At 37.4% G+C, this 26,171-nt stretch overlaps 1 protein-coding gene across 1 annotated transcript; it reads right to left on the bottom strand.

Annotated features, from left to right (window-relative positions):
• Positions 1-3,300: 3,300 nt before the first annotated feature.
• Positions 3,301-24,680, bottom strand: LOC306842768 (homeobox protein BarH-like 2). Its single transcript, XM_079373829.1, has 4 exons — positions 24,214-24,680; positions 13,013-13,310; positions 7,475-7,559; positions 3,301-7,008 (listed from the first exon to the last, which is right to left on the bottom strand). Exons 1-4 carry the CDS (start codon positions 24,398-24,400, stop codon positions 6,745-6,747), a joined length of 834 nt encoding a protein of 277 aa, XP_079229955.1. The 5' UTR covers positions 24,401-24,680; the 3' UTR covers positions 3,301-6,744.
• Positions 24,681-26,171: the final 1,491 nt, after the last annotated feature.

A 26,171-nucleotide genomic window follows, 5' to 3' on the forward strand; every position in this document is an offset into this window, starting at 1 on the left:
TGTGACAGACGTCGGGAGGAGGGGGCAACACTGACGTCGCTCGAGTTACCAGACTCCACTGACCTGACTGTGAACCTGGGGGCCAGGAGACCAAATGATTGCCTCTCCGATTAGAGCAACATACCTGCGGGCTATTTCCATAACCTAACCATACCACACACCAATTACCCAGAATTCAACATGCCTGCTGTGACCTGCCATGCCAAAAGAGACTTAGCAGACCTTGCTGTATGTGACAGCCATACTTACATGTTCATTAATAAGATCACTTTGCGCAGACATAACTAAAACTATATATACAAAAATTGATTGATGCTGCTTGAAATAAAATAAACAATAAACACAAAACAAAATTGCTAAAACTTTAGTTAAAAGGTTTTTTATGTAAAACTTTAACTTAATTCATTTAAAATAATATGAGGGTTTGACCTGATGCTGAGCTGTTGGCTAATACATTTTAATGGCATTTGACCATGAATTATGTGATTTCTTCAGAGCGTATTTTATCTAGATAAAAGGTATTTTATCTAGATAAAAAGATTACTTGCATAGCTAACAACTGACAAAAAATATGAGATATGGAAAGCATTAATGATTTTTTGCAAAGTATGATATAGACACTTGCAAAAAAAAAAAAAAAAAAAAAAAAAAAAAACAGTATAAATGTATTGCCAGCAGATTTTACAGATATTTTTTTCAAAGAAAGTCATAAATGCTGAAGCAGAGATTAATATTTACTGTTACTTAGGCTAAATGTTATTGTTATGAAGTTTATAAAGGTGTTACAACTAATTAATAAACATTATGCAAATGTAATATTTTACTATACAATAAGGTCATATTAGTTAACATTCCTTCTATCATGACAACTCTCTAAAGATTTTTGCTACAAGACATGCTACTGCCAATGCGTACAGCGATACAGTGCTGTGAGTATTTAAGACACACTGCTGCTGCACAAATAGCATATAAAATAACCCATAGCAGATCTATACAGGTGGAGCTGGGGAAGGTGGAGTTCTGAAAGCGCTCTGCAAAATGCTCATGAGGATGCTAAACAACCATTTAAATGTAAAGCAGCAAGCTCATTGGCTGCATATGCAACATGAACCAATGAGCATCAGTTACGTTAAGAACCCATCAGCCTGTGCCATCTAGAGTTTCATGAACGAATTTGGCATTTAATGCAATAATGCATTTAATACTTATATTAAGTAAAAATAAGCTAAACTTGATTTGTAGATCAAGTGTTTATTCATGTTTTTTAACTGTTCATGTTGTCTCAGGTCCATTAAACAATATTAACAATCAAATATTAATTTGTTTTTAATAACTCATTTAGTAAATGGTGGAATTAACAATGCAGTTTATATATCACTTTATATATCACATATTAAATTCAAATTATACATACATTGCATTCAATATATTTTATATATTAATTCATATGTGTTTTTCCATAACAAATTTGTTAGAGACTTTTATAAAGCATTTATAAAGTTGTCATAAGTAATTAATAAATATCATGCAAACCTTTTGAGGTAACACCTTAGAAAAAAGTTCCCATGAGTTAACGTTGGTTTATGCATTAACTAACAATGAGCAAAACATTTGTTACACTGCTTATTAATCTTTGTTACGTGTTCATTTTTAGATACATTAAATAACAACTTTCGTTTTTAATAATGCATTAGTAAATGTAGAAATTACCATTAACTAAAATTAATAAATGCTTTAGAATATTTTGATTGTTAGTTTTCGTTAACTAATGTAGTAATGTTAACAAATAGAAACTTACTGTAAAGTGTTACCCATATCGCCAGCTACAAACTGTGTTACGTGACCCGAAAACTTCAGGCTGAATAGTGTGTCTCTTTAGTGATAATCAGTGACACTTCAGTCATCAACATTTCCACTGCAACTTCCTGTCAGCCGTAATCCTCTGCCTCGGGTTTGAAGCTACCTTTAACCCTGACCCCTTTACCTCGTACACACACACTCAGAAACACACATGTGAATGCATTCACACATGCACAAACACACACACACACACACACACACAGACAGCCCAAGGTGATTGCCTTGCTCTCATTAGTGTGTGCTGCAAACTAGCAAAGAAATGCACTTGATGAGACAAACCTGTTTGAGCAGGTCATTGAGGAGCGAGATGTACTACAGGACAACATGAAGGAAGTGTAGAGTGCATGATAAGCCTATAATAGACATACATGTTTGGGAACAAATTGTGTAAAGAATAGAAAGCAATAAAAGATACAGATAGGGGAAATCATCACTGTGCTTTATATTGGTCCTTGTCCTTATTAAGTTGAAACAAAAATTGTGTAATAGATAATGATGATCAATGTATTACTTTTTTTTTTTTTTTTTTGGCACAAGCAAAGCAAATTACACTTTTATGGACTCTTGAAATTGACCCTGCGCTATAAAAAGGCTAAGAACATTTTCACAGTCTGTTTTGCCTAAAGCAGTGTCTACAACTGTCTTGTGTGTCTCATGTTGCTCCCTAGTTTCATATGTGAATCAGTATAGAGTGAACATGCATTTGGCCACTAGCAGGGGTCTTGTTGATGACTTAATACCTGCCATACAATTGCAAGTTTGTACATTAAAAAAATTAACTAGTAGATGTTGAAAAATATAGTACTGTTAAGAAATATACTGTTGCAGAGATCATACTTCAAGCACATCGAATATAATAAATGCACACTCAGTTGTGAGTGTTTGGCGTGCAACAACAAACCTCATTTGAGCTTCTGTTTACCATATTTGATGTTTGATGATTATGTAAACTTTCATAGGTTGAAAAAATGATGAGAGAATATTAAAGCTCAATTTGTGAAGACTTATGAGTCTACAATATCATGATGAACAAATGATGGCAGAATTTTAACTTTTCTGTGAACTATTCTTTTAATCTTTTTCTAAATCTTAGAACTTAAATATATCTGTATCTCACTTAAAAGTTTACAGGATAAATAGTTTACTCTTTTATGCACATTATGAATGAAATGTTTTAGCAAACTGACAACATTTCTGGTAAGTGGCTTTAGTGTTGCATTCTGGGAATATCTATGGAGTAAAAATCTGTGCACTGAAACAATTTTGACAATGGCAGACTCCCTGGTAGTGCACTTACTAGTGAATAAGGGAGCTGATTATAAAAAATACATTTTACAAGAAAATACCATTTTAGTCTTTCGACTTGAAAATTTCACATTTACTTGCCATTTCTTTGTATTTTTTGTGAAAATTGTTTCAAAGTAAACAGAAATCATGATATCAGACCTCCAAAATGCATGGCATCTTTATTAAATGTTATTAAATATGCAAACACACGCACATATGATAAAAATTACAGAACATTTGGGTGAAAAGGGATTCTCGTCAAATATCTATCTATATAGACTTCTCCCCCAAAACAAAAGAATACAAAATAACTACTCCCCCAATAAAATTCAGTATGTACACCAGAAAAATAGTGGGGGTTTTTTATATCAAAGAAGGAATATATATTTCAATATTTGTTGTTAGCCAAACAGAAAAAGAAAAAAAAATCTTCACAAAAGGCAACAACGGTTGGAAACGGAGCTTATGACATGCAGGATAGAGATGTGATGATGTATGTGTGGGCCGTCAGTCAGCTGTAGGCATGTGCAGAGCTCCCACGGGCTTCGACATGTCCCGCAGATTTTCGGTTTTTTTTGCAGGTTTTCCTAGTGCGAGTTTGATTTATTAATTGCTTTGCGTCCCTGACAGATTAAGTGGTTTTTCTTACAGTAATAAAACCAGCCTGCACTTAGTGGTGTCATACTGCGCCACTCCACAGTGGGGGAAAAGGGTTCAATGTTTTTTTCATCCAAAGGGAATGAAATGGGACAAAATATACAATAGCTAGCATGATCCATCTGGGAGTTCATATATCATGTGTTTCAGCCTCAAAGAATAGTGCTAAACGGCCGTGCAAAGGTTATACACATACACAAAGGTGATTTGAAGAAAGGATTCGGTTGAAATACAACAAAGTCGAAGCATGCCGCGCATAAAATGAACAACAGAAACTATTTTTTTCTCTGCAAAGAGGAACAGAGAAAACACATTGTCGTTTGGCAGAGAGAGGGCACTTTGGAAGGTTTACTTAAATCAATACCACTTTAATGTTTTCTCAAAATGCATGATCTTTTTCTATACTAAGCTGACAGATTCTTTATCCATTGAGATGTTGAATGGATAAAGCTAATCTTTACCCAAACTGGACAATCCTGCTTTAAAAAGAGCAACATTTTCTCATGCGAAATCCAGAACTCTGTACATGTTTACACTGGTATTCATACTAACCCATCCTATTAACTTTTAATGGCAGCAGATTCATGGATGTGTAAAAAAAGAAAAAAAAACCTCAAAGGGCACTTTAGCTTCTCAGATATATGTGTTTTGGCACAGAATCCCAGGCTACAGTACACAGGTGCACCGTAAACTACAGGCGCAATTAAACAGGTAATATTTACAGGGAAAGAGAGGAACGTACCCAGAAAAATATAAACACTTACTGTTTGTCCATATAGAACGTGCTGTACTGGTGCGGGAAAGTCAGTCTGTGTGATTCGGTTTTATACGTTGGCGTATCTGGCAGCATATTAATGGCTTTCATTTTTTTATAAAATACATTTCAGAGAGGCAGCTGTATGACGAACATTTAAAGCAATGTTGATCACTGCATCGCAATATATAGCGGAAAGTAACTGGACACTTAGGTATACTATAAAATGCCTGCATGTTATTGCGTTAGATAAAATCTGCAAATGGGCTCAATTTCATTTTTAGTGGGTATATGAAGTCCACGAGTGAACTATCCAGCCAACAGGGAACATTCACAATGTTCTTCTGGTAACATTAATAGAACATTTGTTCAAAGTTATCTAATCTTATATAAAAGGATAAGTCTGTCATCATTTACTCAACCTCAGATTCTTCCAAACCTGTATGAGGGCATGTTTACATTACAACGATGTACTAAAACTGAAACATTTCGCATACAGACGACAACATTATCAATGACTAAAAATGCTCTTTCTGTCATGGCCACTATCGTCAAAGATGATTGACAATTAGCATATAGTTTGGGTTGGTGGTATGGTTCTGTTCTGGGCAAGAACTCTCTGCGCATCCATGCAGCCTAGCATGGATGAGAGCAGGAAGAGCAGCGATAACCCCCCAGGGTAAACAGAACAGAACCAACAAAAGTATTGCAGATCTGTTAAAAAGTTCAGTAATTTTATGTACACATTTTTGAATTTGTCTGATTCAAAAGAGAATCAGAAGGCTGGATCCTGACTGACAGAGGTGGAGTTGGGGATGGAGGAGGGTAATTTGCTATTGAGCAATGTGAAAGCTGCTGATAATTCTGACGACCTTATATATGGATGCTTAGATAGGTGTCGTATTCCTATAGGTAGATGGGGATCAGCTGAGCACTAACGTGACCTGCCAGAACTAACGCTACGCTCGATTTCTACATGCCAGACCACTAGTTGGCGATGTCACTTTGTAATACTGTGTGTCTGTGTACATATACCTATAGATTAAACATATAGATTAAACACGTAATACACATGACATTGCCATTTCCAAAAATTTACATTTTTGGTTGTGTGGGATGATAGCGGTTTTCAAAAAAACTTTGAGATCTCTTTGAAACCCATTTCCAAAGGTTTTTTGATAATACTATTAATAAGTTGATAATACCAAATACTGTTGTTGTGTAAATGAGGCGAAAACACATAAAATGTCTACTGTTTTTAGTTGAAAATGCTGTCGCCTGAAATTATTTCTTCTTAAAAGTATAAAAAAATAAATATATAATAAACATATTTTGAAGAATGTGGGTAACCAAACAGTTCCTGGACCCCATTGTCTTCCATAGTATGAAAGAAAAATTATACTATGGAAGTCAATGGGACAAATAACTTGTTTTGATATCAGTATTCTTTAAAATATGGTATTTTGTGTTCAGGGGAAAAAAGAAATGCATGCAGGTTTGGAAAGAAATGAGAATCAGTGAAGACCGAATTTAAATTTTTGGGGTGAACTATCCCTTTGATAATACTCTCCAAATGTTAGCTCAAGACATCTATACATTGTTCACGGAACTGTTTTCTGAAACGTTTTAGCTGGACGTTCATCTAACATAGTTTTTTTTTAAATGTTACAGATTTTTTTCATAATGTTCAGAGAACATTGAAAATTAACATTCCCATAATATTTGCTAAATGATAAAAATGGAATGTTCTCTTAACATTCAAATAACCAAGGACAGACGTTTTTAAAGCATTTAAATTGGACATTTTGAACATTCAGAGAACATTCAGAAATAATGTTTTCATAACTTAATGGGAACGTTATTAAAACATTCTTAGAACATATTTTTGTAAGCTTGGTATGAACATGATCCACAGTCAGTGTCCAGTTGTTTTATCATTTAATACCCAAAAAAAGCTTATTTTAGTGAAATGTTTCATCGAGAAGTGTGTTTATTCTATCTGTTCTGGTTATACAAGCCACTTGGTTTAGCAATGACATTCACACATTTTTGCGTGTCTAAAGAACCATTTTTGGAGGCCACCGTCAACTCAAAATTAGGCTTGGGAAGCCGTTCAACTGCTCAAGTCCAGAGAGCGTCAAAGTCTTTCAGTAGCTGTCTTTGGTTGTGCATCAGCATGGCTGCGTTTAGCTGGTCGTCATTACTTCTGACGGAGACGGAGGGGCCTGTTCTTGTGCCGGGGTTTCTGGGCAGATGGAATCAGACGCAGCAGACGTACTGAGATCTTGAGGTTGGAAGACCTCCTCTTCCACTTCGGTTTGTAGCCTCTCCTCCTCCGCTAGTTTGGCCGCCAGCTGTTCCTGGGCCTCGATCTCCTCTGTGGTTGGGATGGAGTTCTTCTTAGGTCGGCCTTTGGGCTTGGTAGGAGCCTCGTGTCCTCCTTTCAGCACCTAGAGAAACATGGACACACATGAGCTGTGAAATATGTGGGGCTAGTCAAAGGTGAGGATGGTTATTGCAGTGATTAAGGGAAGATATATAGCCATTTGGGATGGCCGTTTGCGCTCGTTTATCTCAGAGGTAAATGTTCTGTTGATCTTTTGTTCCTGCTTGAGAGGTTGATCGCGTTGACGTAGACTTGTACTGTCCTTTAAATCATCACTCGCGCAACCAGCAGCCCGGGGTCGTCGCTGTTACACGCACTGATTGTATTGAGTGCTGAGGAGGGCAGCTCAAAACTGTCTAATGGATTTTTAATGATATGTCTCAGACTTTCCATTTCCACACACAAAGCTTTGGTGGATTTTCAACACAGATGTTTTATTGATACAAGATGACAGTATTTTAATGAACTAAGTTTAAAAGGTAGACGGTCCTTGTGGTGTTATTCGCCTTGTGCGAGCTCTTCTGACTCACCATTTTCTTCCATTTCATGCGTCTGTTCTGGTACCATGTCTTCACCTGGAGCTGTGTGAGTCCCAAAGACTGAGCCAGGTCCAGTCTGCACACATGTACAGTAAAAGCACGAGTTCAGAAAAAGTCCATAAATCAAACACAAATGAAAGGTTAGTATTCTGTTCCAAATCCTAATGAGCTGCATATGAAGGGAGTATAGTAAGGCATCATTTTAGGTCAAAGATCATGTTCAAAACTGACTAGTTTAGCCAAAATGTGGGGAAATATATATGTATGCACCTTAGAGGTATATGTTTAATTTTAGAGTATTGTATTATTCTTATTGTGTCACCTTTATTAAATTCTAAGTTTTCTAAGCACCTTACGCTATTTCTATGACAGTTACTGCCTAAAAATCTAGCGCAGGAAGTCAGAAATCAGGGGCTCAGTATCAGAATCTGGTCTATGATCTTCTGTCCACTCACCACCAGAGGTCACTTCTCCATCACACTGACCTTCACACCACACAGACTGTTACATTTTACCCTGGACTGCATTTCCCATCATTCATTGCACTAAGTACACACAGCTGTCTCAATCACACGCTCACACCTGAGAACCATCTCACAATCACACACCCTTTATAAACCATGGACTTCTTTTCACAGATCGCCGTGTATTGTTCTGTGTATAGCACTCCCCTAGTTTTAGCTGCGAAACGAAACCTGTTTCTTGTTTTCTATTCTGTGTTTCCTGGATTTACCCTTGTCTTGCCATTCGGACTCTGTTTGTACCTTATCTGGACTATGTTCGCCAATCAAAGACCCACACTTGCCCTTTGGATTATTCTTGTATCTCGTCTGTGCCATACCTGTTTGCAATGTTTTGACCCTGCTTGTGTTTTTTGACCACGTCTTTGTTTAATAAAGCTTGCAAATGGATCCGCACGTCTCATTCGCTCCGTTACAGCAGTAACTCAGATTTAGGAGCAGGGCCTACGAATGGCGTTCTGACCCGAAAATACCCAAACTCAAGACACAAGACTGATGGCGAGAACGGCGGGAAACTTCAGAACTGGAAGTAATTGACCGAAATCCCAAAGTCACCTGTTGTCTTATGCATAAAAGCCAGTGGGTGGCCAGCTAGAGTGCAGATGTATATCTAATCACTGCAAAATTCCCAAAGCTGGCATGACCTATCCGACTAGTTTGCCAAGCTGTGAACTCAAGAGTCTTCCCAGGCCGACTGTAACTGCAGACCTCCCGTGGAATGCCATCATGCTTTATCTATACAGGATAAGGTAATCCAGTCATGGAGCTCCTGACTCGCCCGAAGGCAACAGAGGTTCGTTTCGGGGCACTTCGACAGGCAGCGCATGACTAATGAAGCGATTGGTCTGTTGTAACATGATAGGCAAAGAGAGGACATGTGAGATGGGATTTGAGGGCAAGAGAGAGCCAGATATCAAAAAAAGTGTGCGGATTTCTGCTCCGTCTACTTTCAAAGTGGCTCACACCAGCCAAGCAGGATTACGCACCTCCTCGCTCGAGCCTCTCAGAGAGTCGTGTGACTGTGAGGCGCAGTGATCTTCTGGAAATGAGCAGATTAACACGTTCTCTTAAAAGCCCTCGACTTCGGTCTTTCCCGTCTCCTTCTCTTTATCTGTCTATTATCTCATTTTCCTCTCTTTTCTTCCAAATTGTGTATGAGACAAGAGGTTTTTTTCTATTATATGAAAGTCAATGTCCTCTTAAAAGTATTGTGGCAGTACCATGGCAAAGTATCATATGCTACACTATGGGAATTTATTTCATTACATCTTGTTTATAATGAATGTCCCTGCAGAATACCTCATTCTGATTGGGCAATTGTAGGCCAACTATCTATGTCCTACTCTGTATTGCATTTTATTATAGTGTGCCTCTCTCATGCCAGTCTCACAAAATTATTATTATTATATATATATATATATATATATATATATAATTTTTTTGTTGTTGTTGTTGTTTTTTTTTTGTAAATTAAATTATATAAAAAAATTTAGATAATGTGTATGTTAATTGTGTATATAATACTTTGTATTTGACATTTTAAATAATAGTAATGATGATGATGAATTATAATATAATGTTTTATTTATTAAACACACACACACACGCACACATTATATATACATACATATTACAAAATTATTAAAAGAACATTAAGTAATACTACTGTATTTATAGTGCTTTTACTGAGGCTGAACCCATCACCCATCTTTGCAAAATGTCAGAGTAAAACATGAAATATGTATTTATTTGCTAAGTGTCATATCATTCTGAATTATGGTTAGGCAAAACATATGACTACAAGTGGTGAGTTTTTTGAAAAACAAAACCATCTAGCTGTCTGTCATTCGTGGCTGCTTTCTCTACAGTAATTGGCGGTAAGAAAAGCACCTATGTGTTTGTGCTTATTATTCTTCAGAGAGAAACCACACACATACACACACACACACACACACATGCTGCATTCCACCGTCGGCACATTCTTTGCAACTATAAGTCTAATTTAAGCTCAGTTTGGGTTCTGACATTTATTCTTAATGGTGATGAAGATGATTATAATCATCTCTGCCTCATAAAAAACCATTAAAACTTCATGATATAAATCATTACACTCCATATTGCGACATGTTTTTCATTGCTTTCATGTTCTGATTGTGTGGCCTAGGTGGACAAGCCAAAAACAGCACAACACCTTCAGGTTGTCTTTGAGATGAGGCCCATTCCTCAAACTTGCCAGGAGATGAGGAATGTCCCTCGCTTGTTTCTCATTCAGCCATAAATTAATTAGCTGATTCCCGAGGCGGAGCAGCAGGTGATGAGTGTGACAGAGTGATAGAGAGAGCGTAATCATGACCTTGCTATGAACTCAGTGGCCTTCAACCAAAACCTCCACAGACTGACCCCGACAGGAACCAGCAAAACTGGCCGCTTTCATGCCAATGTTGCATGCTTGTGTCAGGTTTGGGTTTGCAATACTGAGAAAATGACTTTAAAATATGGATAACATATTGGTAAATATATCAGGATCAGTCATAGTTTTATTTTTTATTGCATATTCTTATTAGTAGTACTTATCAGCATAAGTCTGATTTAGCTCATATGTGACCCTGGACCACAAAACCAGTCATAAGGGTCAATTTTTCAAAATGTTGTTTTATACATCACATGAAAGCTGAATAAATAAGCTTTCCATTGATGCATGGTTTGTTATGATAGGACAATATTTTGCCGAGATACAACTATTTGACAATCTGGAATCTGAGGGTGCAAAAAAATCATAATATTGAGAAAATCGCCTTTAAAGTTGTTCAAATGAAGTTCTTAGCAATGCATATTAATAATCAAAAATTACGTTTTATATATTTACAGTAGGAAATGTATGAAATATCATCACAGAACATAATAATTACTTAATATCCTAATGATTTTTGGCATAATTTTTACCCATACAGTGTATTTTTGGCTATTGCTACAAATATACCCCAGCGACTTAAGACTGGTTTGTGCTCCAGGGTCAGATATTGGAATTAATATAAGGGCCTGTTATATATATATATATATATATATATATATATATATATGTATATACTGCAATTAAAACTTAATTATAGTAATCATTACACACTATTCCAATATCTAGGCAAAAAAAAAAAAAAAAAAAACATTTTCCTTCACATCCAGCATTTTTTTTTATGTTATTTATGTTTACTTTAATTTATTGTATATAATAATAATTATTATTATTATTGACAATTTTATTGTTAAGGCAAGGGGAAAAAAATAAAAAATGTAGGTTTACATTTACATTGATGACAAAATCAGCTATTGGCCATAAATAAATATCAAAATAAATGTCAATATTTATCTATATTATAAATGTGTTTTAATTTAAATGCACACACAAAGTCACTTTGAGTCAGACACGGCATCTTTCTTATTTTAAGAAAATGAAAGAGAGTTATTTGTGACACAAAAAATGAGTTTGTTCAGTATGTAAGAGGAAGTCTTGTGGTGGTGGCTTTCTTACTTTGCATGTCTGATGGTGCTGACAGCTGTCAAACAATTATGTCTGACAGCTCCTCTGTCGCTGGAGGACAGGATCCGTCCTTAGGCTGTGTCTGACCAACAATTCAGAGAATGCGAGTGTGTGAGTGTGTGTGTGTGTGTGTGTGTGGGGGGGGGTGTTCTGAGTGAACACACTCAGAATCATTGTAGGTGGGACAGAACTGATTTTGTGGGATTTTTACTCAAACGCACCCTTTGGGCCATAATGGAAACACATTCACTCTGGCCAAATCTAAATGCAGAGCCAAACTTAAATGGAAAATGTGTTATGGCCAAAAATTGTCCCATGAGAGAAGACCTACGACACGTAGATTACCTCATCTCATTGTACAAAGCCCCAACGTTTTTTAAATACACCTGCGTGTGCTTTAAATGATTGGCATGAAATCAATGTAATACATTCTTGTTTGCTGTTCTTGGCCTGTGGCCCTGTTGTCTTGAATGGGGTAGTGTTTCTTTTAAAGGCTTCTTTTGCAATTCAAAGCATGGTTAAAATGTTACTGTCGTCTTAACTACAACACAGCCATGTAATCGTTTGGCTAACAGTGATTTGCTTCATGTGTTTATTTCAGGTGTTATGCATTTAGAATCATTTTCTTTTATAGTATTTAATAATTACTCTGCTTTCTTAAAATCAAAGTGTTTTAATGTTACTGGTTTAATTGTGCAATATTCGTTATTGCATGTTATATCCCAATCAATCCAATAATTATTTTTCCCCACAATGAATTTCATGCTCCACTCAGGAGAAAAAAAAAAGAATTAATAGCATATTGCTCAGCTTTTTAGTCGACATTAAATCAATGTTTTTTGCTTTCTGTTCAAGGTTCATTACTGCACATTATGCCAATTCAAAAACCATTTTCCTTTATAATCTGTCATTATCTAATGCCATTTTTTTTTTATGTTCCAGTCAATTCCCAGAAATAAAAATGTTAGATAGCTGGCTAATAATAATAAATATTAAATTAACAAAAGTAATAATTGTTTTATTTTTAACTTGAATTTTTTATTCATAGAATTTTTAAATAAATAAATGTGAACCTAGAATAGGTTCATAAGGACATAATATGTCGATGTCATATATTCCACTATTAACATTTAATGTTCCATTAAAAATATATAATTAATGATAATAATAATAATAATAAATTAACAAAATGTATATTTTAAATAAATTATTATTATTAATAATAATATAAATAAACTATTATTATAAATTATTATTATGTTTATGAGTTGGGATACAAATTGGATATTTTTTCATAAAATTTTTGCATTCATAAGTAAACAAACAAACAAATAAATAACATATTTCCAGTTTTTCAATAACTTTGGCCATTTATGGGGCATAAACACTGGCCTTAAAAATAGTCAAATCAAGAATAAAAAGCCTTCAACTGAGCAATCATAGCCGTGCGATGCTTCCTCATCACCCACTGACCTGTCTGGAGTGGAGAGATATTTCTGCTTCTGAAACTTCTTCTCCAGGCCCAGCAGCTGCAGCTCGGTGAAGATGGTGCGGCTGCGGCGGGGTTTCTTCAGCCGCGGGGTGCTGTGCTCCGTCTCTGACTCGCTGCTGATGCTGACGGGCGTCTCGCTGGCCGTGGGCTCTGAGCTCAGCGGGTGCTGGGGTGACAGAAGGGGCAGGTGAGGAGACGGCTGAGAGATCTGCGGGAGGCTGCTGGGCGGCTGGTGTGTGATCACAGACAGGAGAGGGTACGATCTCAGAGGAGCAGAGCCTGCCAGAGCAAACAGACAACATAATGTTCTTACTATTGATAGAATTCAAATATCAATCATGTTTGTTGGCACAAATCATTAATGAATCAGTAATGCTGTGCATTTTGAGGAACCGTTCTGCTCTTATCTGGTCGATTAAAATATTTATAGCATATCAGAATTGCTCTGCTTTCTTAAAGTAAACATAAAAGCAAATTCCTATTATATATTCATATAATGCTTTTTTAATGTTATTTCATTCTGCAAGATTCATAGTTTCACACTGTGCAAAATTCAAAAACATGTTTCTTTGTAAATTTTCATTATCTACTGCCAATTTGGAATCAAATCAATTCATCATTGCACATTATGACAAAATTAAATGTAATAAATCCATTTAATAAAAACAATTTTAGTGTGTTCTAGTCAATTCCTAGAAATAATATATATATATATATATATATATAGAGAGAATTTCTAGGAATATATTATTTATAGGAAATAATATAATATATTCTGCTCAGATTTCATTGATGTGCAGTGATTCTGCTCAGAAAAAAAATATCAGATTTAAATAAAAATATTACATTTATATTATGTAATTTCTTATTATTTTGAATTTTTCTGGTATCATTTTGTAAGATTCATTATTGCACATTATGCAAAATAAAAAAAATAAAAAAATACTTGTAATCTTTCATTATCTAACGGTATTTTTTGTTACAATTAATTCACCTGATATAAAACATTTAAATAAAAATGTCATGCTCTTTTCAGAAAAAAAATATCAGGTAAAATTAAAATTAATACGATATACTGTAAGTACTCTCATTTTTGTGTAAGTTAACATGAAATCAAATTCCTGTGTGCTGTTTTTATGTTATTAATATTTAGCAAAATTCAAAAACTAATTTCTTTCTAATCTTTCATTATCTAGTCAATTTGAAATGTTCCAATCAGATCAAGTCATCATTGTACATTATGCAAAATTTAAACCTTTTTCCATTTGTAATCTTTCATTATCTAACTCCATTTTGGTGTGTTCTAATCAATTCAGCAGATATAAAAATTGTACAATTAATTGTGACCCTGGGAGGGCAAACTTGGAGGGCATAATGGCCTGGTTAATACAAATACACTTAATAAAGGTTAATAAATAAAGGTTCCAAAATGAAGGTCGCGAGTGTAGCATCTTGGTGGAAATCATTAATGAGTCAATAATGTGTATTTTTAGGATCAGTTCTGCTCTTATCAGGCCTATTAAGCATTATACATGCCTGTAAAATCTAGTTTACAAGCTGCTAAAGTGAGCCAGCTATAACCCTGAGTTTTAACAGCCATCATGTCCGAGTGAACTCAAGCCATGTAATGGTGTCGGCCCACCTTCACTAATGATAGGTAAGTGTTAAGAGTTTTGGCCCATGTGATGTAAGGTGGCTGATCCGGAGGTCTGCTCTGGTGATGTAACTGCTGTTTTACACTGAACTCTGGGAGGATAATGACTCTCCTATGATACACACTATCAGTGACACAATGCACTCTGGGTAATAATTTTTAGCTGGGGCATCTGTACCATCTCCCTTACAGATTTAATATTTCTGACTCTCTCCCTCTTTGTCTCCTAGTCTTTTATTTTCATACATCAGCGAGACGCCAGAGTCCATAAAATGCAACACGGGCCCGTCTGAGCAGACAGAGGTCGCTTCAGCGAGCATATAATACCTCTACGAGAAATAAAAAAAAAAGCTTATGTCGTCAAGCAGAAAAAAAGTGATCCTGAGATTTATTGAGTGAGGTGAGAATGGAAGAGCGTTTGGTGAAATGAATACATGATGTCATGTCCATTTCACAGGCAAATTGGTTGCAATCTTATTTAATCCCAGTAAATACCTGGGATGTCTTATCTAATCGTTTGCTTGCTTATAGATAAAAAGAAAAATGACTGTGGTAAAGTCAAATATTTTATTGAATATCATTTCCTTATTGAATATGGCCTGACGGAAACATAATGTTTTTATATTTAATCAACTTCTGATGGTTAATATTTATATTTGTAGTAGTTTACTGCAAATATTGGGGGCGATTTCTCTCTTAAATACTTGAATTGTTGCCTTTTCTTTACTGAAATAATAATGCTAGTTCTCCTTATAAAATCGCTGTCACATTTTAATTGTAAATCTGGTGGCAAAACATCAAAAACATGTACATTTCATTAAGTGTGCAATTAAAAAGTCTTTGCCTGTAGGGCTTTTATGCAGATAAAAGCACTCCTGATAGGCAAAGTTAACTATTTTATAAATGGCTCGTAATGCCATTAGGAGTTGGGAGCCCTGTACACAACACTTGAAGCTAAAAAAACGTTAAGTGCAATATTGTCAAGATTGTGGACTGTTTTGTGTGTGTGTTGCTCCCCATGTGTGTCTCGTCTTCCTCCCTGATTACCCTGTGTTTATAAGCCCCAGTCCTTTCAGTTAGTGTTTGTCGATTCTAAAATGTCATTCTGTGTTTCCTACGTTCCATGCTGGATAATTAAAGACTCTAGATTTGCTAAGTTCCTCGAGGGTTCCTTGCTCCTTGGTAAAGTGTGACAGAAGAACCGACCAACAAACCGTTACCTGCGTCTACCCTCCGTTTTGTTTTCCATTTTTGCTCAGTGTTTTTTGTTTCAGTTGTGCCGCATGGATCCCTTCGTCTGGCCCAAATTCCTCCTCCTCCTCCTGCTGGAGCAGGGGGACAGATCTCTCGAGGGCTATACAAGACTGTCCCTGATGTTAGCTAATGCCACCAGCTACCCAGACGACGCTACCCAGATGTCCGAAGATGGTCCTCGAGAGGATTTCGCCGCCTTCGTGGAGTGGACTCTGGCGAGAAACAGATCGCCCCTCACAGTCTCCAGACCCAGAGCCCAGCCCACCATCTCCCTGCGGTGCGGAGCACCAGCCCGAGCCCACCGATGATGGAGAGCCATTTTCCGCCGCGATCTGCGAGCCAGCACTAAGCCGAGCGACTGAGCGGATGATCGCCCCGGAAGTTGAGCCCAACCTGTCAGACCAGGTGCGAGAGCCGGCGACAGTGCCCATCACGAGGGAGCAAGCCGTGGACGGTGTGAGCGCGGAGTGGAGCTCCGCCCCCTGCACTGAGGATGAGCTGATGAGAGATCTGGGACTGCTGGACAGAGAGGGGGCGTCTGATCCTCCAGTACCCATTCCTCGAAAACGCCCTCCTGTGCCCGCTCCTCGAAAATGCCCGCCTTCCAACCCTCTCCTGCCTCCTCCACCGCTGTCGTCTGGCAGCCCCCCCGCTCGCCCTCAGCCCCCTATCTGTACGGTGCGAGCCCCGTGGGTCTGCCATCCTCCAGCGTCGCAGGGGCTGGAGTATCCCTCACCTCCGCCTCAAGCCTCCGAGGCCCGGACTCCGCCTCGGCCTGTAGATCCAGTGACTCCACCTCGCCTCCCAGCTCCCTCGCCTCCACCGTCACCCATCGATCCACCAGCTCCACCGAGCTTCCTCGTCCCTCTGGCTCCGCCTTGGTCAGGTGTCGACCCGCCATCGCCTCAGGACTCCTCTCCTCTGGCTGCGCCTCGTCGCTCCGTTGGGCTCCTTCCTCCCTTCAGCTCCACCTGGGTCCTCAGTCGCTCCGGCTCCGCTGTGGATCTCCGGGTCTCTGCCTCCGCCTCGGTCGCCAGAGCCCTCGGCTCCACCCTGGCCCCCCGGATCCTCGGCATTCCCCTGGCTCGTTGGCTCTCCGTCTCCACCCCGGGCTCCTCCACCACCTGCTCCGCCGCCGTTGGTCGCCCCCCTGGAGTCAGTGGCCATCCCTCCTCCATGGCTCCTCCCTCCGTCGGCTCCACCATGGGCCATCTTCACGGCTGTGGCCTGGGTCCAGCTGTGCGCCTCCTGCTCCGGGTCCCTCCTGTCTCTTCCCTGGCTCCTCCCTCCTTCGTCGCCTCCTTGGTCTCTGTCTGCCAGCCCCCTCCCGGGTGTCCGTCCTCCTCCTGAGCCTCCTCCTTATTTCCCGCCCGTCCCTCCCCTTTGGATGTTACTACGGTGCGAGGACGCACCTTCCATGTTGATTGTTATTTTGATTCCTTGTGTGTCTCATCTTCCTCCCTGATTACCCTGTGTTTATAAGCCCCAGTCCTTTCAGTTAGTGTTTGTCGATTCTAAAATGTCATTCTATGTTTCCTACGTTCCATGCTGGATAATTTAAGACTCTAGCTATGCTAAGTTCCTCGTCTCCTCGTTCCTTGCTCCTTGGTAAAGTGTGACGCATATATAGAGAAAGAGTGGAAGGAGAGGACAGAGTAGTGAAAGCAGAAGTTTTCATCACACGCACACACATAAATGCACAAACATGTATGCACTCAAACTCGCATGTAAGTCAGGATGATCTCATTGCTATCAATGCAACACGTTCAGGCATGACATCCCCTCTGGCTCATCTCTTAGTCTTTCTTTCTTGCCCTCCCTTTTCTTTCTTTAAAATCAATCCCAACAATCTAATTGTAATGTCTATCAATCAGTTTTAATCCCCTGACACTTTGCCATCATGTTCTGTATAATTATTATATTATATCATGCATTTTTATGACCATATTTTTGAATGAAATGGAAACTCCTGAACATTTGTTTCTCTCCTATTTGCAGCAAATGCATCATTAATCTGTTAGACCTATATGTCTCTGATTCACATTTACACTGGTAATAAGACAATCAATAAGCTTCGTAATTGTATCCTAAATCCTTGATAATTAACAAACTTACTTGAATGAGTCAATGAGATTTTCCTGAGGCCTTATTATTATGATGCCATACTCCTGGATTACTTTAAGTCCTGCTTACGTTTTGGAAAATCTAGTGTGAAAATTGTTTTCTAAAAAAAGCTGTAACATTTAATTTGACCTAAAAAATATCTGTGGCAGTTTGATATTACATTTCCTTGTTATGACATGTTGGTTAACAGGAAATCTATTGCTTTGAGTTCAACACCTTGACTTGTCATTCATGTGTTGTGAACGAAGTGTCAAGTTTTCATTACTCGAGTTAAAGCTGTGAAGCTCGTGCATTTTCCCCGACCGATGGCCAGAAAACAGTAGCAAACGTTAAAGCTCTTGATTGCGCTCTTTCAGTCCTGTCTTATTTTCCTTGAATGATTGGATTCCAGAGGGATGATTTCATTTGGCACTTGATGTGCATTTGAACTCCAAGTGGTGACAGATTTAATGATTCGTCACTCATTTGAGATTTTATCTCTCAATATCTATTAAACCTATCCAACAAGTTGGAAGAACAGGAAAAAAAAAAACATAAGATAGAGCTCAGCCTCTGCAAGTGAATGGAAAGAGGTTGTTTTTCCAAATCTTCCTTGCTGCAAGCCAGATTTTGTGCTGAATTTGCTCAAGCATATATTGATAATGCAGCTGACTGCTTTATATTTGGCTCTGTTTGACTGTTTTATCTTCCAGGCATCTAACAACTTCCCTTCAGACTGTAAAAAAAGCTTTAAGCTCTGGAAAGCATTACGCAGTGTACTTCTGTGTATCATATTACATATAAATGTTTAGACATGAAACAATACCCTGTGAATTATTTGGCTTCCATAATTACCCAAAGGGAATAAAGCTAAGATCTCACAACAGATATCCATAATACCCTGATAATAGGTTTCCATAAATGTGTATAACCACACCCTCCGGGGTTGCATCATGGGTGAGGTCTGGCAGTTGTGACAAAATGCATCTATAATTGTATGTTTTGTTTATGTGTGTGTGAACATAATTGGTTCTCATCTAAAAGACATCCGCTTTTATTGTCTGCAGTGGATAAATGTAAAGGCAAGGTGTGGACGGTTGTCTCTCAATCATTTACTCCTCTAAAGGAAACTTATCCTCTTATTAGGTTGTTTTTCAGCATGCTGTCATAGGAGTTTGAATTATCTCTGATTTTTATCTGGATCTCCATGTTCCTAAAAGCCTTTCCCGTGTTATGACAAGAGACGTGTCTCCAAAAGAAATATTAAAACCTGCTATTATGCTGTGCTCCTCTCTCAAGTGAAACTCTTAAGTGCGTAGGCCTCACCTTTGTCAATGCCAGTAGGCTATTCATTCAAAATAATGATAATGCAAGAAGTGGAGGGATCCTGAAGGGTTATTTTGCGTATTCTACAAGATACTTCTTGTTACACTGCTACTCAAACAATTAAAAAAAGGGAAATTAAACATTGATTAGATTTTTTTTTAACAATCGTACCTTAAAGCTTCCGCCAAGAAAAGGAAAAAAAAATGACAGATGATATGGTGAAAGACTGTGCCAGTTGCGTTTTTTAAAATAAAAACATAGCGTGAAAGTAGCGCTGGTTTTGGGCCGTTTTCAATTAGCCTGATTTCTATGTTGAGCTTCGTGCATGTGCAGTGAATTGTGGAATTTACAGAGAAGCATCCAAAAGTTGAGAAATGCTTAACAGCGAAAAACGTCATGAAAATGCGTATAAATAGTACGCCAAATAAAAATGAAAACTGGTGGTACTGATACGCAAAAATGGACATTGGCATATGTATGACACGCACGTGTTCGGCATGCATTTAATATGCAGTTTTCGTGTGCATATGATACGAGATGTGTTGGCGTGCATATGATACATATGCATCTACCCCACAACCCTAATCCTACCCATCGCGTAGCATATACATGCCAAAATCCATTTTTGGCGTATCAATACCATGAGTTTTCAGTTTTACTTAGCCTACTATTTATACGCACTTTCATGAGAGCGGGTAGGACAGCCATTACTATTAGATGCAGGTAATGAGGTCTGTCATGTGCGTTTCATAATCTGTTTATTGAGTTTAGTGCATAAATCGTATTGTTTACACATTTGACGCTTTGAAGTTAGACATATAGCCTATGCTAAATATTACTCTTTGCATAATGCTTCCATCGTGACTCGAGACTGACTGTGTTTGCAGAAGTTATTAAATTCATAGGTCTACTGCATCTTTACTTTACTTTGGACATTCGGGAACAAAGCTAACTGTAATCGTGGGTATATATGATGATTATATTTGCCGTGTGCAGACTAAAAAGAATACTCTTTACCAACACAACCCAGTTTTGACGCTTCAAATAGATCTTTAAACGGATATGAAAGGTGAATGCTGCAAGTAATGTTGCTGAAGTAAGTAAATTCAATGACTGCCTGTATTTTGAAGTAGGCCTAGTTAAGTCAACAAACTTGTTTTAATGACAAGTCAGGGTTGAATTCAGTCATGTTGAAGTTTGGAAGCAGATAGAGACAAAATTTTATGGGTGAGAAATATGCATTTTAATAGGTATTAGTTGTTTTGGTATATGAAATGCCGTGTAATTTTTGACTAATTGACTCTAGGCTCTCATGTTGTATTTTGTTGTGTCTTCCAGCGGCTCCTAGTGGTGACAGAGTTTACAGTAGACTATATGACTTGTGACGATGGATATTCTGTCAGTGTGGGAGAGTCCAGGGCCAATGGCCTTTCAGTAAGTGCCAGTCTTAATGCCAGCTACATTCTATATTAAGCAGTATCATCCATTGATGTGCTGGCATATAGAATATCTCACACCCCTCAGACTTGAAAAGACACAGTGTGTGCAGCGTTCTGATATTTGGGCTGGATATTCTATCCCCCGCCCCGGCCTGCCAAAACTCTCACACGTTGTATCTCAAAGCTGGACGAACAAACAGAAGGAAGCATGTGTGCGTAAATGTGCCTGCCTATTCTCGCATTCATGTTTATGACCTCACATTCGTTTGTATGCATTTGCATGCATGTTTTGTTGCGCATACACATTCATACACGTCTATGTTTGTTGGGTTGTGTGTGATGAAAGCGAGTGACCTGTCAAAGCTATATTTATCATGATCCCGTCCGTTTAGAGGATGTGTCTCTGATTTCACAAATTGCTCAGCAGGTATGAGGGAGCGAAGATGCTCTGTCAACACGCAACAGGATTGGAGAGGGATACTTTGCACTTTCCTGGACTAGTTTGGTATTTTGCACCCCAACACTTGATGCTAAATTTCTTTAGATAAATGTGGCTGCTAAATGCATAACTGCATGTAATTACTACTCAGTTTCATACACTTATATATTCTTAAAAATAAAGGTTTCAAGAGGGGTTTTCACAGCGATGCCATAGAAGAACCATGCTTGGTTGCTCAGAAAACAAATTCAGTCAACTGTTCTCAAAAGAACCATGTTTTGTATATAGAACATTTGGTCCCACTTTATATTAGGTGGCCTTAACTACTATGTACTTACATTTAAATTAATAATTTGGCACAATGCACTAATTGTGTACATGCATGTTTTTACATTGTACTTATATTTTTTAAAATACCTATATGTAATTACATCTGTAATTAATTATATTTATAATTACACTGTTGACCCATCCCTTACACCTTAACCCACCCTTAAACCGACCCATACCACTAAACCTGTCCCTAACCTTACCCGTATACCACCGCAATATCAGCAAAAGTGATTTGCAATACAATATGACCACAATAAGTACATTGTACTTATTTTTGATGCAAGTACATAGTAGTTAAGGCCACCTAATATACAGCGTGACCGAACATTTTATTTATCTATTTTTTTCTTCATGGAAAGATTCTTCATGGAAGCCAAAAAATATCATTTTTAAGAGTGACATAAATGTTTCAAAGTATCAAATCTGCAGTATTGGCTTTTTGAGCATGATTATAATATGATCTGGAGACGCCTTGTTGTGAAATGAAGAAAAATCTCTTGATGGTTTTGTGTTGTGAAATAAAATAAATATGTACCTAAAACTATCCATCAATGCAAAACAAGATTTGCTGTGAGATCAGTCATTCTGACCTGAAAAACTTGCTTGCCTTGCAACTTACAACACTTAGTTTTACAGGACCGGATTTTATTTGGTCGTATAACTACAGTAAAGAAAAAAAAAATAGGCCTGCACTGGTGGGCCTGGTACGGATAGCTGTCATCATACATGTCAAGTGTTATAGGGAACATTTATGTGCAATGAGTATAAGGAACAGTGAGTTTTAATGACAACTGGAATAATATTTGATCTGTTCTCTGTTTGTGAAATCACACACAAAACCACAGAGTTAAGTCCTCGCTAAACCTTTGGATGGGTCACAGTTGCTGTGAGAATTCACAAATGTGCTTAATCAATCCTTAAAACCTAATTACACAGGTGCTGCTACCAATACTACCATGATGCAATCATGATCTTGAGGGTCAATTTTTTTTTTTCTACGCGTCCCATGCTGCCTGATGTATTACAACGTGGATTAATGGCATGCCGGGAACATTTTGCAACGTCTTGTGAACTTCACACAATGATTCTCATTATGCTGGAATGACACTGCACCTGTTGCTTCAGGATGTCATACCTGCCTGTATCCTATGTTGCACAGTCAAGAGTGTGGCAACAGATCTGTAAATAGATAAATGTCCTGTGTCTTCCAAGAGTTTGTGTTCCTTGGGGCGAGTAAGAGGAGAAGATGTCATTATTTTACCACAGATACCCAACTCTTTATAAATGTGACAGTTTAAATTAATGAAATAAATGCAGTTTGAGGGATGTGCGCTCACCAATACCCTGAGGTCACTTTGGCAAAAACGGTCAAAACATGGTAGGCTAAAATGTTTAAAGATGAAATATGATGAGTGTCATCTCATTGTGCCGTGGTAAATCATCAGGGAGAAGTGATGATATTTCAAAGGGACTTCTGTTTGTGGAGTTCAACTATTATCTATTCAACTGTCATAACTGTGTGTATATATTATGGGTTTAATTAAGTATAATTTTACCTCAGTGCATGTGGTTGAAACAAACACATAATAATAATAATAAACTGTTTATGTGTATTTTGGGGCAGATAAATGTGAGATATTGATAATAACAACAACCACCAATCAGACAAAGCTAAAGTAAATGTAATAAAGGACAAGATGCGCAAATCAGGTACTGAAATCTATCACATTATTTATATATATATATATATATATATATATATATATATATATATATATATATAACAGGTTTTGAACTAAAATACTTGTCTATTGTTCTATTATTTCAACTTTTAAATAGGAATATGAACTCGGAGCTTGATAAAGCGCACTTTACCGAGTGCGTAAAGAGAGCTGGAGTACTTTAACATCTATGGGTAAAAAAAAAAAAAAAATATATATATATAATATAGGATAAAATGCCGATAACTATCGATTTTCCTGGCTGTTGTTTCAAATACTGAATTTAGACGTGTTCAGTAATAGACTCTTAACTCTACCGCTTTCCTGGCCGTATACAGAATTTAGAAACACAATATAAGTTCAATTATATTTTTCGTTTATTATTAGGCCTAGTTTTAAAAACTATTGCATTAAGCTACTAATATGAACCCATTATGAGAAGCAAAAATAGGTGTTACACAGTTTCGGAGCAAGCATTCTTCAAACTTGTGCAAATAGTACAAGTGCATTAGGAAAAAAACAGCAACGTGATTATTTTATTTCTGTGTAAATATTATTTTTTTTATATATTTTTTACAACAGCACGTTGCATGCTCATTATAAATGTTTTCATTGTTTAATAGGCTACTTCGTTTAACTTGTCACAATAATTTGTTCTCATATTATGACTGTATTTTCCGCTCTATTTTCTTAATTAGTAATTGCAATAACGGGCTGAAAAAGTTAAACGCAGTGGTTTTGGTGGGTTGCCCGTTTTGCAGTGCAATTGTATTTTTTATAGCTAGATATGAGGGCAAAGAGATAATAAAAAGATAAAAGAAAAGTAAAGAAAGTCTAGCTAAGTGAGGGATATCTACGTCCATTCAAAATTGAAAAAAAAATAAAAAAAAGTAAAAAGAAAAGTGTCACTTACCCGAGCATGAATGCAGAGGTTTGGGTCTGACGATTAAAGAGGGGCAAACCGAGTAAAGAGAAAGTTTCTCGAAGTAATCACAAGTTTCCTTGGAGAGGATCTCGTCGATCATGAAAGTCTTGTATCGTCTTCTGGCGGCTTTCAGCTGCGCGCTGCTCGCGACTCTCAGCTCTGCTTGACAATGCATAGTGTCCAGATACGCGCGAGCGACCTTCACCACGAAACTTCGGATAATCGCCTTCTTCAAAGTAGTGTAAAACTTTTAACGAATGATAGTGATCTAAAACGACATGTCATCTGGTCGGCTCTGGCGTGCTCTTCCAGCTGTGCTGCGCTGATAGTGAGCTCAGTGTCTTCAGCGCGCATTCATGCGGCGAGTGCGCAGCGCGATCTGAGTCACCTCTATATAAACCAACTATCCTGTCACTACTGCACTGCTGTGTGCAACAGCAGACACACTTCCCGTCAATCACCCTCTCTCTCTCTCTCTCTCTCTCTCTTACTGTACAGCAGAACAATGAACCGTTTTTTTTTTTATCTATGGAAACTTACTTTGAATTGCACGGTTCATTTATAGCGTTAATTGAAGCATAAAATACGCATTTCTTCTTCTTCTAGGCTGTTGTGGTAGACTAGTAGTTGTAAAAAGGTAGAAATAATCCCTCACAAATACATTTATTTATTAGTTGCCTACATCAAAGTTCTGCAGATGACACAATTTCGCTACTTACTATTTAAAAATTGAGAAATTTTTCTCTCTAAAATCTTAAATCTGATCTAGTTTAGGCCAGATTTTATTAGGCTATATTTCCAGTGTCGATAATGCATTGTTAAAGCGTCTATATGTTTTTGAAACTCATTCTGAAATATTCATGATGAAATAGATTTTAATTAACCATGGCGCAGGCGTTATTTCTTTACAAAAAAAGTTAATGTGATTAAAATTGAAAAAGCGACAAATGATTGAATGATTTAATTCAGGCTATTGTGGTTATTTGGTGGATACGGAAATATCCGCGTGTCTTAAAACGTTCAAAGATCGCGTAAAGCAACTCTTTGACTTGCAAGCAGGACAAGTGGCGTCATTCATTCAAGGGCAGTTAAGCGCTTTACTAACAAAAGCTGAAACAACTTTTTATACATTTTATTCATATCTAACGTTCACAATAGTTAAGATAATTCATTAACAATTAATACAATAAAATTAGTTTAAAGAATTATATAGCTAAGATAAATATTATTTATTTATTTTGCAACGTTTTGCCTATAATTATTCTGTATGATAACAGCGGGAAGGAGACACAACCTAGTGATTATTTTAGATCTGCTATATACGCATGATAAAAAAAAAAATGTTTGTTTGTGCTTAAAAAAATGAAACATTACTGCAACATTAAATGTAATCATGCAATCAAATAGGCTTTTCGATTGTTAATAATCATAGCCTACACTTAAAGAATAAAAAAGGCAACGAATATCATAACTTTAGTTGATAACTGTGCAGACGGAACGCATTTTGTTTTGTGTTTATCTAAACGGTTTGTTGGTTTCTGGAGTAGGAACAACGGCAATTTGATGTAAATTGAAAGAAAAAGAAGAAAAACATGCGTTTGTGTTAGTCACAGATATGGAGCATAAAACATTTTCTCTGAGGCTGCTTTGCTTATAAATGTAGAAATACCTAGGCTATATCATTCCAGTTGCATTTCTGAAAAAAATGTATTTTCCTCCTAATTTGTTTTAAGCAAAATTCGTTGTAAAAAATGATAATAATGTAAATAAAAATTCAGCAGTGTCTTTCGTGAAATAAGAGGCAGAATCGACAGGTGTTCGTGAAGTGTTTCTCATATCAAGTTCAGACAGTATTAACCGTGTGAAATGATGGAGGTGAACAGACCTTTCTCTCGGTTTTCTTACAGAACGAGTGAGAAAGACAGCTCTTTCCAGACAGCAGCAGC

The sequence above is a fragment of the Barbus barbus genome (assembly GCF_936440315.1).
Source record: "Barbus barbus genome assembly, chromosome: 23".
Classification (NCBI taxonomy): domain Eukaryota; kingdom Metazoa; phylum Chordata; class Actinopteri; order Cypriniformes; family Cyprinidae; genus Barbus; species Barbus barbus.

Excerpts from the sequence above, each read along its gene's own strand:
- LOC306842768 (XM_079373829.1), bottom strand. The coding sequence starts at position 24,400 with ATGCATTGTCAAGCAGAGCTGAGAGTCGCGAGCAGCGCGCAGCTGAAA. Across the intron at positions 13,311-24,213 it reads ACCTCTGCATTCATGCTCGG|GCTCTGCTCCTCTGAGATCG; the intron begins GTAAGTGACACT and ends TTGCTCTGGCAG. Across the intron at positions 7,560-13,012 it reads TATCTCTCCACTCCAGACAG|ACTGGACCTGGCTCAGTCTT; the intron begins GTCAGTGGGTGA and ends ACATGTGTGCAG.